Source organism: Triticum aestivum, chromosome 2D, assembly GCF_018294505.1.
Source record: "Triticum aestivum cultivar Chinese Spring chromosome 2D, IWGSC CS RefSeq v2.1, whole genome shotgun sequence".
Classification (NCBI taxonomy): domain Eukaryota; kingdom Viridiplantae; phylum Streptophyta; class Magnoliopsida; order Poales; family Poaceae; genus Triticum; species Triticum aestivum.
In genome coordinates, this window is record NC_057799.1 from 82,348,101 (window position 1) to 82,360,441 (window position 12,341).

The window sequence follows — 12,341 nt, forward strand, 5'->3', positions numbered from 1 at the left end:
GTTTATGAGTGTACACAGGTCTATAAGTCTATGAGGAGTTTGATATTTCCAGAGAAAGTCGACCCCTAAAAATGAAGTTCTTCGACTGAAGACTTTGGATTTCTGAAGACTTTGAAAGTGAAGAAATTGGTGTGACCTTGAAGACTTGGTATTCATTCAGGAACATGAAGCGTGAAGACTTTTGTTTTCGCAGTTTCATTTTCTCTTTCTTGAGTCATAGGAAACACCGTACTGTTAAAGGGGGTCGAGGAAATACTAAGGAAAAATTTCCATGTGATGCTCAACTCAAAATCCTACACCTACCAATCCCTTCAAGTGAAGCCATTGGAAATCTCATACAGTTCGGTCAATTTCTTCAGTGACAGAGACGAAGTTCTTCTGGTCGTTGAGGAATTTGTTCTGACTGAGGAGTTAGGAATTCGCCAGTGCGGATTGCCTACACAGTGAGGAACATGATAGCCCTGAGGAATTTGATACTCAAATTTCTGACCGTTGCTGTGCTACGCGCCAGCTGTCCCAAAATATCTTATCCACCTAACGGTCATATCATTGAAGGGCATTTATGTCTTATCATGTCGGGCTGCTCCCTAGGCTATAAATAGCCACCCCCTCCAACCACTGGCTGGTTGGCTGCTCCCAGAGAAACTGACACTTGTCATTTGAGAGCATCCCATCCTCCGAGGACTTTGAGCGAAAATCATCAAGTGAGGAAAACCCAAACCCAAACACCTACAAACCCAAAGTGATTGAGCATCACTGAAGGGATTGATCCTGCGTGGATCCGACGCTTGTTAACTTTGAAGACTGTGCTTCTTCCAGACGGTTAGGCGTCATGGTCTAGAGCATCCAAGAGGAAATTGTGGATCGCCGAGTGACCGAGTTTGTGAAGGTTTGGAAGTCACCTGAAGACTTACCACGAGTGATTGGACGAGGTCTGTGTGACCTTAGTTCAAGGAGAATACGGTGAGGACTGTGTGTCCTCAGGTTTAAATACCTAGCCGCTCCAACCAGATGTACAACTGAGACAGCAGTTGGAACTGGTCTACCAAATCATTGTCTTCACCAAGCCAACTGGTTCTATTTCCTCAACTCTTTCATTTCCTCATAACTGTGTTGTGCACTTGTTCATATCTGTGTTTGAAGACTTTCACTGAAGACTTTCTCAATTTCCTCAGTCCAATTTCTTCAGTCTGTTTGTCTTCATCCTGTGTTATCCTGTGTTTACGTTTTCTGTACTCTGTGCTTGTCTTCATTTCATCATGATGACCATGCTTGTGTTCTGTTATGTTACTTCTGAGTACTTATTCCGCTGCTAGTAGTTCTTCGCTAAGGAATTTCCTCACCCGCAAATTCCTCAGTGAAGAATTCATAAAAATCGCCTATTCACCCCCCCCCCTCTAGTCGATATAACGCACTTTCAAATGGTCGATGCGTTTTCAGTGGGAGGAGACGTTCCTGTCGACGACAAGGCGCCTACGGTGACTTCGTAAATCTCAAGATGATATGTCGGCTCAGTCTCCTGAAGGTGCTCATAGGGGCAGGGTGTGCGTGTGTGCGTTCATATGGGTGACGGTATGCGTGTATGTATGAGCGCTTGCGTCTATACTGTGTTCAAAAAAACCTCGAGGCCAATGGGATTGGGGTGGTTGACTTAGAAGTTGTGGACATTTGACTTCCATGTGCTGGCCAAAATTCTATTTATTCATTTATTTTGGAAATTCTAGTCATATATGTCATTGATTCTAAAAAACTTAAAAAAAATCACTTCATTTTAGGTTACGGGTAGCACGGTAGCATCCAAAGTGTTTGCAGCACTATAACTGCTTTGTGTAGTGATAAAACTGAGACCTCGTATTTGGTGCAAGTGAGCATCAAATAGTGGAGAACACGCCTGAAGCAATGGGCAAATGGGCCAGCTCTATCTAACGAGTTCACGTGAGTAATTTTCTTTGTTGTTGTTGTTGTTGTTTTACTTTTTCTTAGGTTGCTTTTTGTAACCTGTTGTTGGATTCTTTTTACGAAGCTAAGCAATTAAAACATATTTAGAAAGATAAATATATTTCAAAAATCTGTGTGTGTTTAGAAAAGTTCAATGTGTGTTAAACAAATGTCGGAGTATATTAAAAAATCACGTACATTAAAACTCACTCTATAGAAAAAGTTCAGTGTGTATCCGAAAAATGTTCACCATATATTAGAAAATGTTTATAGTACAGAAAACTACAAAAGATAAAAGGTGCTAATATAAAAACTGAACTTGGGCTTTTGTCCTTCATTCATATTCATATTCATATTGGGCCCAGTTATCATCAGTCTAATCCAAGCACTGGACTTGGGCTGTTCAGGATTGTGAAAGTAGACCATTCAACTTGGGTCGGGGCCCAACGATCAAAAGAAAGAATTCCTCAATAGGAAGCCCATTAGTCAGCCTGTCGAGAGCATTTGTCTCCACTCGCTGCGTACACATCACTGAACCCTTCTAGAACCACAGAGTTTTCTTTTTTTGACGGGGAACCACAGAGTTATTCGCTGGTGAAACGGTGGTAGTTATCATGAGTTTATTGGAGTGTTCATACACGAAAGTGTCCTTCTAATCCCAAGCTCAAATGCTCCAGTAAAATCTGTACAATAGATATACTGGTATGCAGCATGGATCACTAAAATTTTTGCACAGGTCGCAAATCGAAGAGCTTGGTGCAAGTTATTTCCTCCCACGCCTATACCTTCACCTAAAGACACAACCTACCGAACAGAGACCAGGCTCCGGACACTTGGCACGTTTCATCTACCACCCTAAACCGCAATGCAGCATCAAATTCTTGGCAGAGATCGCCAAAAATTCCAAGGAAAGGCACAACCTGCGGCCATGCGTAGCTGACGTCGACTAAGATTCATAACACGAGACCCGCCAAAACCGAAACCCCTGGCCACCATGCAGCTCCAGCCTCCAGCTGCAGGGAAGGCAACAATCCCATTCCCATTCCCACGGCAGAAAGGCAGAGATGGCAACCTTTGTCCCCACGTCTCACGGACGCGTCGCCCAGAGAGCTTCGTTCGGACCATCCATCGCCCCCGCAGCCACAGGCCCCATGCCCAGCAAACCACCAAACGAACCCCTTCCACGAACCATAAAGCAAAAGGCCCCACAAACCACGCACGCACGGACGGGCACCGCGGAACTGTAGCATCAAACGAAAATGCACGGCCCAAGACGGAAAAACAAACGAAGGAGAAACGGAATCCGCCAACGCGGCGACCCACGGGAAGGTAGGAGGTTGGGGGGGGTGCCCTTTGCGGCCGGGGTATGTGCCACGCGCAGGCCGCGAACAGCGACCGCGGGCTATCCGCCCGCCTCATCGGCATCCCCCGGCGGGGCGCGCCCAGGAAATCCGCCGCGGCCAATCGCAGCGCGCGCAGCCCCGATCGCGATCCGCTTTTCTCACCCCCCGCGCCCCACCGCCCCGTCACCCGCCAACGTGTGCCGCCTCCCGCCACCGGATGCCCCCGACCGCCGCTTGCCAGCCACCCTCCATACTTGGCAAGAAACCTATACATTCCCGAGCTGGCACACTCTCCAGCTCGCTCCTCCCCTGCTCCAGAGGGACACGACGGCAGAATCCAATAACAGAGCAAGAACCGAGAGCCACCCTCCGAAGAGACGAGGTGTACTTGGATCGCCGCTCCATTGTTGTTAAACAATATACTAGGTGCCAGTGGTAGTTTTTTATTGGCTTGGGGGGGTGTGAGAGCCCGTATTATTTTATCCGGGTGGGGATAAAGATGTCGTCGCTGGTGTCCGCTCCGTTCGCCACGGCCACCGGGGCGCGGAAGAAGGCGCGCGCGCCCGCGCCGCTGCACTCGTTCCTGCTCGCCGGCCGGCGGGGGCGGCGCGCGGCGATACGGTGCGCCGTGGCCGGGAACGGGCTGTTCACGCAGACCAACCCAGACGTGCGCCGCGTGGTGCCGGCGGAGCGCGGCCTGCCGCGGGTCAGGGTGGTCTACGTCGTGCTGGAGGCGCAGTACCAGTCCTCGGTCACCGCGGCCGTGATGCAGCTCAACGCCGACCCGCGCCGCGCCGCCGAGTTCGAGGTCGTCGGCTACCTGGTCGAGGAGCTGCGGGACGCGGACACGTACGCCGCCTTCTGCGACGACGTGGCCGCCGCCAACGTCTTCATCGGCTCGCTCATCTTCGTGGAGGAGCTGGCGCTCAAGGTGCGGGACGCCGTGGCGGCGCACCGGGACCGGATGGACGCCGTGCTCGTCTTCCCGTCCATGCCGGAGGTGATGCGGCTCAACAAGCTCGGCTCCTTCAGCATGGCGCAGCTGGGCCAGTCCAAGAGCCCCTTCTTCCAGCTCTTCAAGCGCAACAAGAAGGACTCGAGCGGCTTCGCCGACAGCATGCTCAAGCTGGTGCGCACGCTGCCCAAGGTGCTCAAGTACCTGCCCTCCGACAAGGCGCAGGACGCGCGCCTCTACATCCTCAGCCTCCAGTTCTGGCTCGGCGGCTCGCCCGACAACCTCCAGAACTTCCTCAAGATGATCGCCGTCTCCTACGTGCCGGCCCTCAAGGGCGCCGACATCACGTACAGCGACCCCGTGCTCTTCCTCGACACCGGCATCTGGCACCCGCTCGCGCCCGCCATGTTCGACGACGTCAAGGAGTACCTCAACTGGTACGGCACCCGCCGCGACGCCAACGACAGGCTCAAGAACCCCGAGGCGCCCGTCATCGGCCTCGTCCTCCAGCGGAGCCACATTGTCACCGGGGACGACGGCCACTACGTCGCCGTGATCATGGAGCTCGAGGCCAGGGGCGCCAAGGTCATCCCCATCTTCGCCGGCGGGCTCGACTTCTCCGGCCCCATCGAGCGCTACCTCGTCGACCCCATCACCAAGAAGCCGTTCGTGAACGCCGTGGTGTCGCTCACCGGGTTCGCGCTCGTCGGCGGGCCGGCCAGGCAGGACCACCCCAAGGCCATCGCCTCGCTGATGAAGCTAGACGTGCCGTACATCGTCGCGCTGCCGCTCGTGTTCCAGACCACGGAGGAGTGGCTCAACAGCACCTTGGGCCTTCACCCCATCCAGGTGGCGCTGCAGGTTGCGCTCCCGGAGCTCGACGGCGGCATGGAGCCCATCGTGTTCGCCGGCCGGGACCCGAGATCAGGCAAGCCACTTCTACATCCCATTATAACTCATTGACCTGTTGCTCTGATTTGCTTGATCAATGTACTTTGAGCTGAACTGGGAATGCTCTTTCTTGTGTTCGATTCAGGGAAGTCGCATGCATTGCACAAGAGGGTGGAGCAGCTCTGCACTAGAGCGATCAGATGGGCAGAACTCAAGAGGAAAACTAAGGTATGCATCTCACATTGATCCACATGGTTGCTATATATTGGTAGTATCATCTCTTCTAGAGGTATAAATAGACAAACTCATCGACATATTAGGCTATTATTAGTTCAACTACTAGTTCCCTGTCACGCTGAAAACTGAAACTGCTTATTCGATTTGTGCGTCAAACCTTCAACCATGTTTAAGAAAATTTTAATGTCAAAGAAAAAGGTTTAAGAAAATTTGAGTCCCCTTAGGAACAAACTAATCAAATGTTAGCTCAACTAACCTAACTGTCATGCTAAAAACTGAAACTACTCGCTCAGTTGATCGATTAACTATTGTATCTTGCACCATTCACCCACTGAACAGTTTGTTATGTATATCAACGCCGTAAGCCTGCTAATCTGCTATGAGAACGAGATGTTAAATAAATATGAAAAGTCCAATGCATCCTGATAATGCCTATCTATCATCACGTCGAAGTTCAATGAAAAGTAACAACACATCACAAGGTTAAGCTAACAAATGCTAACTGACTGAACTTCTACTTACTCCGTAAAATGAAACAAAAGATCCTTTGTGGACAAAATTTGATACTTCACTGCAGAATCTTAAACTTCAGTTATGTGATCTACTTTCCACTTTCATGTCAAATTCCTCATAATTAATTTTTTCGGGTAGTCAAATTCCTCATGGCTGAAAACATTATACATGTTTCTTGGTTCTTGTATACACAGGTTTGCAAAAATAAAACCATAAAGTAATTACCTTTTAATTGTTTGCTGCAGATGGACAAGAAACTAGCCATCACCGTTTTCAGCTTCCCACCAGACAAGGGCAATGTCGGCACTGCAGCATACCTGAATGTCTTCAGTTCCATCTATTCTGTCCTCAAGGATCTCAAGAAGGATGGCTACAATGTCGAGGGTCTTCCAGAGACACCTGAAGAACTCATTGAGGAGGTTATTCATGATAAGGAGGCCCAGTTCAACAGCCCCAACCTCAATGTTGTTTACCGCATGAATGTGCGGGAGTACCAAGCACTCACCCCCTACGCCAACATGCTGGAGGAGAACTGGGGCAAGCCACCTGGGCATCTCAACTCTGATGGTGAGAACCTCCTTGTCTATGGGAAGCAGTATGGCAACATCTTCATCGGAGTGCAGCCCACTTTTGGCTATGAAGGTGATCCAATGCGGCTTCTGTTCTCAAAGTCTGCCAGCCCTCACCATGGGTTTGCGGCATACTACACTTTTGTTGAGAAGATCTTCAAGGCAGATGCTGTTCTGCACTTCGGCACACACGGGTCCCTTGAGTTCATGCCCGGGAAACAAGTTGGAATGAGTGATGCATGCTTCCCTGATAGTCTGATTGGTAACATCCCCAACATCTACTACTATGCAGCAAACAACCCTTCAGAGGCAACAGTGGCCAAGCGTCGAAGCTATGCAAACACCATAAGCTACCTGACACCACCAGCTGAGAATGCCGGTCTGTACAAGGGGCTGAAGCAGCTGTCAGAGCTCATCGCCTCTTACCAGTCACTCAAGGACACGGGCCGTGGCAACCAGATTGTGAGCTCAATCATCAGCACTGCAAAACAGTGTAACCTGGACAAGGATGTTGACTTGCCCGATGAAGGCGAGGAGCTCCCAGCCAATGAGCGTGACCTCGTCGTCGGGAAGGTGTATGGAAAGCTCATGGAGATAGAGTCACGGCTACTGCCATGTGGTCTGCATGTGATAGGTGAGCCACCAACTGCTGTCGAAGCTGTGGCCACATTGGTGAACATAGCTGCCCTTGACCGCCCAGAGGAGAACATATTCTCGCTGCCCGGCATTCTTGCTGCGACGGTGGGCAGGACCATTGAAGATGTGTACAGGGGTAGCGACAAGGGCATACTGGCTGATGTTGAACTCCTGAAGCAGATCACTGAAGCTTCACGAGGTGCCGTAGGTGCCTTTGTTGAGAAGACTACAAACAGCAAAGGGCAAGTTGTTGATGTTAAAAGCAAACTCAGTTCCATCCTTGGCTTTGGTCTCTCAGAGCCATGGGTGGAGTACCTGTCCCAGACCAAGTTCATCAGGGCGGACAGAGATAAGCTGAGGACCTTGTTTGGATTCTTGGGAGAGTGCCTGAAGCTGATTGTGGCAGACAATGAGCTGGGAGCCTTGAAGACTGCCCTTGAGGGAAGCTATGTTGAGCCTGGCCCTGGTGGTGATCCCATCCGTAACCCAAAGGTTCTCCCAACAGGGAAGAACATCCATGCTCTCGACCCGCAGTCTATCCCGACTGCAGCTGCCATGAAGAGTGCCAAGATTGTTGTGGAACGTCTGCTGGAGCGGCAAAAGGCTGACAATGGTGGCAAGTATCCTGAGACAATTGCACTTGTCTTGTGGGGCACCGACAACATCAAGACCTACGGCGAGTCACTGGCCCAGGTGATGTGGATGCTTGGTGTGGAGCCGGTTACTGATGGGCTTGGCCGTGTCAACCGTGTGGAGCCCGTCAGCATTGAGGAGCTTGGACGCCCTAGGATTGATGTCGTCGTCAACTGCTCGGGTGTGTTCAGAGATCTTTTCATCAACCAGGTATGAACTAATACCGCTCTGCCTTTGATTTGTATATTTTGCAGATAACTAAATTATTCATCACTTAACTCATGCACTAACGTTACACATCTGACCAATGCAGATGAATCTGCTGGACCGGGCAGTAAAGATGGTTGCTGAACTGGATGAGCCAATTGAGATGAACTATGTGCGCAAGCATGCCCAGGAGCAGGCAGAGGAGCTCGGTGTCTCGGTAAGAGAGGCGGCAACAAGGATCTTCTCAAATGCATCAGGCTCTTACTCGTCGAATGTGAACTTGGCAGTGGAGAATGCATCATGGACAGATGAGAAGCAGCTCCAGGACATGTACCTGAGCCGCAAGTCTTTTGCGTTCGACAGTGATGCTCCAGGGGTAGGCATGCTAGAGAAACGCAAGACGTTTGAGCTTGCTCTAGCAACAGCAGATGCCACATTCCAAAACCTGGACTCGTCGGAGATCTCACTGACGGATGTCAGCCACTACTTCGACTCAGACCCGACGAAGCTGGTGCAAGGGCTGCGGAAGGATGGGCGGGCACCTTCATCGTACATAGCAGACACAACCACGGCAAATGCACAGGTGCGGACATTGTCGGAGACGGTGCGTCTTGATGCAAGGACAAAGCTACTGAACCCTAGGTGGTACGAGGGGATGATGAAGAGTGGCTATGAGGGAGTTAGAGAGATCGAGAAGCGGCTGACAAATACTGTTGGATGGAGTGCAACATCCGGGCAGGTGGACAACTGGGTTTACGAGGAAGCAAATACCACATTCATTGAAGATGAAGAGATGAGGAAGAGGCTGATGGACACCAACCCCAATTCGTTCAGGAAACTGCTTCAAACCTTCCTAGAAGCAAATGGCAGGGGCTACTGGGAGACATCAGAGGATAACTTGGAAAGGCTCAGGGAGCTCTACTCGGAGGTTGAAGACAAGATCGAAGGAATTGACCGGTGAACTCATTTCACTGATCAACCAGTTCCAGCATTTGACCAAGAAGAAATATTCTTCTGCCTTGCTGAGTCGAAACTTGTATAATTTGTGATTTATAAAAGTTGTAACATGCCATACAGACCTTTAACAAAGAGGGTGGTTCGTTGTGAATGTAAAAAGGAAGCATGAGTAGAAGTTCTTTTTTGGTACTTTGCTGTCACATGTTCATCTACAGATATAGTAACAGAGAATGGAGTATCATTTTTAACTGTTTTAACAAAGTAACATTTGAAGTTTAGCATTCTTCGTTGTTATCTTTACATTGAACTGCAACGGTCCAAAAGGTAAAGATTTCACAGTAGGGAACAATGGTGTTAATGTGATCATGTGAGACTACTGACAAGGTAAGAATCTCTTGTTAAATTGAACTTACAACTGAAAGGGAGGATGAAGAGGAACAAAATAATAAATTTAACGATCGTAGTTTTGTTTCCCCTTCCCAACCCAAAGTATACAATTTTAGTAGACTCTAGTCTCCTGGATCAGACCAACTCCAGAAGAAAAGGATCTCCTGAAGCCATGACTCTGATTAGGTTTACAAAATCAATTTCATTCTCAACCTTCATAGGGTACACTGCATGTGCTTCAGGAGTATATATCGCCGAGAAAGTTGTATTTGATGGCAAGTTTGTCCGATAAGCAAGTTTTCCCAAAGCTTTAGGTTCAAAATTGCTCGGTACATCCATTGCAAGGAACACCATGGGGACTCCAATGGTGTGATGGATGTCTAGGTTTCCAATAACTTTAACGAGGTGGGAGAAGTCAGCGGTGTACCGTCGAGGTATGTAGAATATCTCACTGCTGCAATGAATTATTTTATCTTCACCTATGCTTCTTTTGTAATTGGCTTGATGATGAACTGGAAAACTGTCAACCGCCTTTTTTACCATATTTCCTTGGTTCATAAACCATTCATTGTTATTTCCCGGTAGAGGGACATCGGACCATGATTCCTTCACCTGGTGAGAACCAGAGAAGTTAGTTTTGAGAGATCAGAAAATTTGAATGTTCTATAACTCACAAATTTCACAAACCAGGACAAGGGTACGCACCTTGTTGGTTATCCAGAGCTTGGATTTATCAGCATCCAATAGGTTCCAATAATTTAGGACCATATGATCCTGAAGGAATACAAATCCTTCAGCGCCTGCAAACCGATCAAACACCTTGGGCAAGTACCTGTGATGAAAACTTATCAGTAAGTGGTTAAGCAATTGTACAGTTTTGGTATCCAAGCAAATGAAGCCTCACTGGATGAAGCAACAGTAGGATGTAAGGAAACATGAGGAAAATTTCAAGGTTACAGATCAAGCTGATTGAACTCACTTGTATGCATGTGCAAAGTTGCTGGATTCGACAGCAAGATCTGAATTGCCTTGCTCTGAAAGAATAACCACCGCCCGGAATATCCGACCATAGAGAAGCCTCCACTCAAGTGCAGTCCGGTCCACAGGTCCGGTGCAATGCACTATAAGCACAACATCACCAAAGTGCTTCCTCCATTTTATGAGATTGCCAATCTCAGTGCTTACTCCCCCAATCTCCTCCACCCCAAGATGGACAGAAGGCAGCTTCTTGGGGACAAACTCCTGCTTATCCCCATGACCAATGGCTGCTCTCGGACGGTCGATCTCCAATGACATCAACCTTGGCTGCCTGTACCCGACAGCGACCAGATCTTGCAGCCAAGCAGCCATGAAATGCAAATCCTTCTCCCACCAGAAGCCCTCCTCCGTCATCGCATAGCTCAGATCAAGAATCCGCTCAAAGAGTGTCGGTTTCGTCGACCGCCACTCCATCAGGAAATTTATCAGCCTCCCTACATTGACATGGATATCCTTCTCCTCGTCGAATGGATGAGCATGCACATTATCAGTGCGATGCACAGTCGGTGGGTAGACCACCAGTTGGCCCCCAATCTCCCATAGTATCCTCTGCGCCCAATATCCACGGATAACATCGGATGCCATCGGACTCACCGAGACCGGCAATGCCAGACCCCAGAACGCCGGTGCATGGAACATTGTGTTGAGCGAGTTGACTGGCGCCATCACGCCCTGTGGCAACGCGACCTTGGGTGCGTCTGCATCAAAATGGACATCGAAAGCCTCCATTTCCAGTGACTTTCGTGTGAGGTAGAACACGGCGTCAACATCTGGAAGGCCATTGCACAGCCCCTGCTGTATGAACTGCCCACCGCCGTACACCATCGTGTAGAATTCCTCGGCGCCCACCTCCCCGGCCTTCTCCAGCGGCAGCCCCCGCGGCCAGACCGACGGCTGCCCGAAGTGCACGTACGGGTTCACCACCGTGCGGTTGGGGTCGGCGTGGCTGTACTGCAGCAGAACGGAGCCGCCCCCCTGGCGCTGGTCCAGATCGACATCGAAGTGCCTGGTGAGGTTGTTGCCGGCCACGGCGTTGCGGGCGTCCGCGTCGTAGACGACGCGCGCGCCGCGCTGCACGGCGAAGAGGTAGGCGGCGGCCTTGCGGGCGTGGCCGCGGGCGGGGAGGAACTCGACGGAGCGGAAGCCGAGGCGGGCCTGGTCGGCGAGGGTGAGCAGCGCGGCGCCCGGGTGGGACCAGCCGGGCGGGGTCGCCTCGTCCGCGACGGCGAGGAGCTGCCACCCGGGGGCGCCCGCCAGCGGGCGGTGGCGCTGGTGGTGGGGCGACGCGGAGAAGACGATCCAGTGGGAGGCGCGGAGGTCCGGGAGCGGGGAGGAGGGGAGCCCCGGGAGGGGCGGCACGCGGGACCAGAGGACGGACGGGTACGGGATGCGGCGGGGGCCGGGGGACGAGCGGCAGAGCGCGGACGGGGAGGCCCCGCCGTTGAAAAAGAGGAGGAGGAGGAAGGGGGCCGCCGCGAGCGCCGCGAGGAGGAGGTAGACCGCGCGCCTGGAGCTGGTGGTGGCGATGGGGGCGGCGGGCGGCGGCATTTGGGCGCGGCGGAGGGGAGGAGCTCGCGGTGGCTTGGCGGCGCTGGTTGGTGGGTCGGCAGTGGCGGGGGAGTCAACGCCGGCGAGCGACGCGAGGTCGCGCAGCCGGTGGGGGTGGTTCTGCCGGAGGAGGGGATTTTTGCCGTTTCGGACCGGGCCTTTGCTGAGCTGTGCTGCTGGGTGGAGTGGGCAGAAAGGGCTCAACCTGTGTGTGGCCTGGATGCGTGAGATCTGTGAGACTGTGACGACTTGACTCGTTTGAATCCCTCTCCGAAAGTAAGACGTTGATTTGTTTGTAGAATTCCTTTTCAAAAAAAAAAAAAAACGTTGTGAGATAAAAATGATTGACTACTCCCTCCGTCTCATAATGTAAGTGTAGTGTTAAAAACGCTCTTACATTATGGGACGCGAGGAGTAGTGAATTGTAAGTGAACATTCTATGCATGTCTGTAGCGGCCGGCACAGACACAAACTCGCATGCTCTTTGGT

The 12,341-nt window shown here is 51.1% G+C and overlaps 2 protein-coding genes across 2 annotated transcripts; one reads left to right on the forward strand and one right to left on the reverse strand.

Moving 5' to 3' along the window:
• Positions 1–3,478: 3,478 nt before the first annotated feature.
• Positions 3,479–9,127, forward strand: LOC123051777 (magnesium-chelatase subunit ChlH, chloroplastic). Its single transcript, XM_044474755.1, has 4 exons — positions 3,479–5,164; positions 5,273–5,355; positions 6,123–7,925; positions 8,029–9,127. The coding sequence occupies exons 1-4, from the start codon at positions 3,781–3,783 to the stop codon at positions 8,881–8,883; spliced, it is 4,125 nt and encodes a 1,374-aa protein (XP_044330690.1). The 5' UTR covers positions 3,479–3,780; the 3' UTR covers positions 8,884–9,127.
• A 129-nt stretch (positions 9,128–9,256) lies between these two features.
• LOC123051778 (probable glycosyltransferase STELLO1) lies at positions 9,257–12,063 on the reverse strand. Its single transcript, XM_044474756.1, has 3 exons — positions 10,246–12,063; positions 9,972–10,098; positions 9,257–9,878 (listed from the first exon to the last, which is right to left on the reverse strand). Exons 1-3 carry the CDS (start codon positions 11,850–11,852, stop codon positions 9,402–9,404), a joined length of 2,211 nt encoding a protein of 736 aa, XP_044330691.1. The 5' UTR covers positions 11,853–12,063; the 3' UTR covers positions 9,257–9,401.
• Positions 12,064–12,341: the final 278 nt, after the last annotated feature.

What these genes read in the sequence shown, in the direction of transcription:
- LOC123051778 (XM_044474756.1), bottom strand. Translation starts at nt 11,852, where the DNA reads ATGCCGCCGCCCGCCGCCCCCATCGCCACCACCAGCTCCAGGCGCGCG. An exon ending in AACTTTGCACATGCATACAA is followed by an intron (nt 10,099 to 10,245) that starts GTGAGTTCAATC and finishes TTTTCATCACAG; the next exon opens with GTACTTGCCCAAGGTGTTTG. An exon ending in AGCTCTGGATAACCAACAAG is followed by an intron (nt 9,879 to 9,971) that starts GTGCGTACCCTT and finishes GGTTCTCACCAG; the next exon opens with GTGAAGGAATCATGGTCCGA.
- LOC123051777 (XM_044474755.1), top strand. Translation starts at nt 3,781, where the DNA reads ATGTCGTCGCTGGTGTCCGCTCCGTTCGCCACGGCCACCGGGGCGCGG. An exon ending in AACTCAAGAGGAAAACTAAG is followed by an intron (nt 5,356 to 6,122) that starts GTATGCATCTCA and finishes TGTTTGCTGCAG; the next exon opens with ATGGACAAGAAACTAGCCAT. An exon ending in GAGATCTTTTCATCAACCAG is followed by an intron (nt 7,926 to 8,028) that starts GTATGAACTAAT and finishes TGACCAATGCAG; the next exon opens with ATGAATCTGCTGGACCGGGC.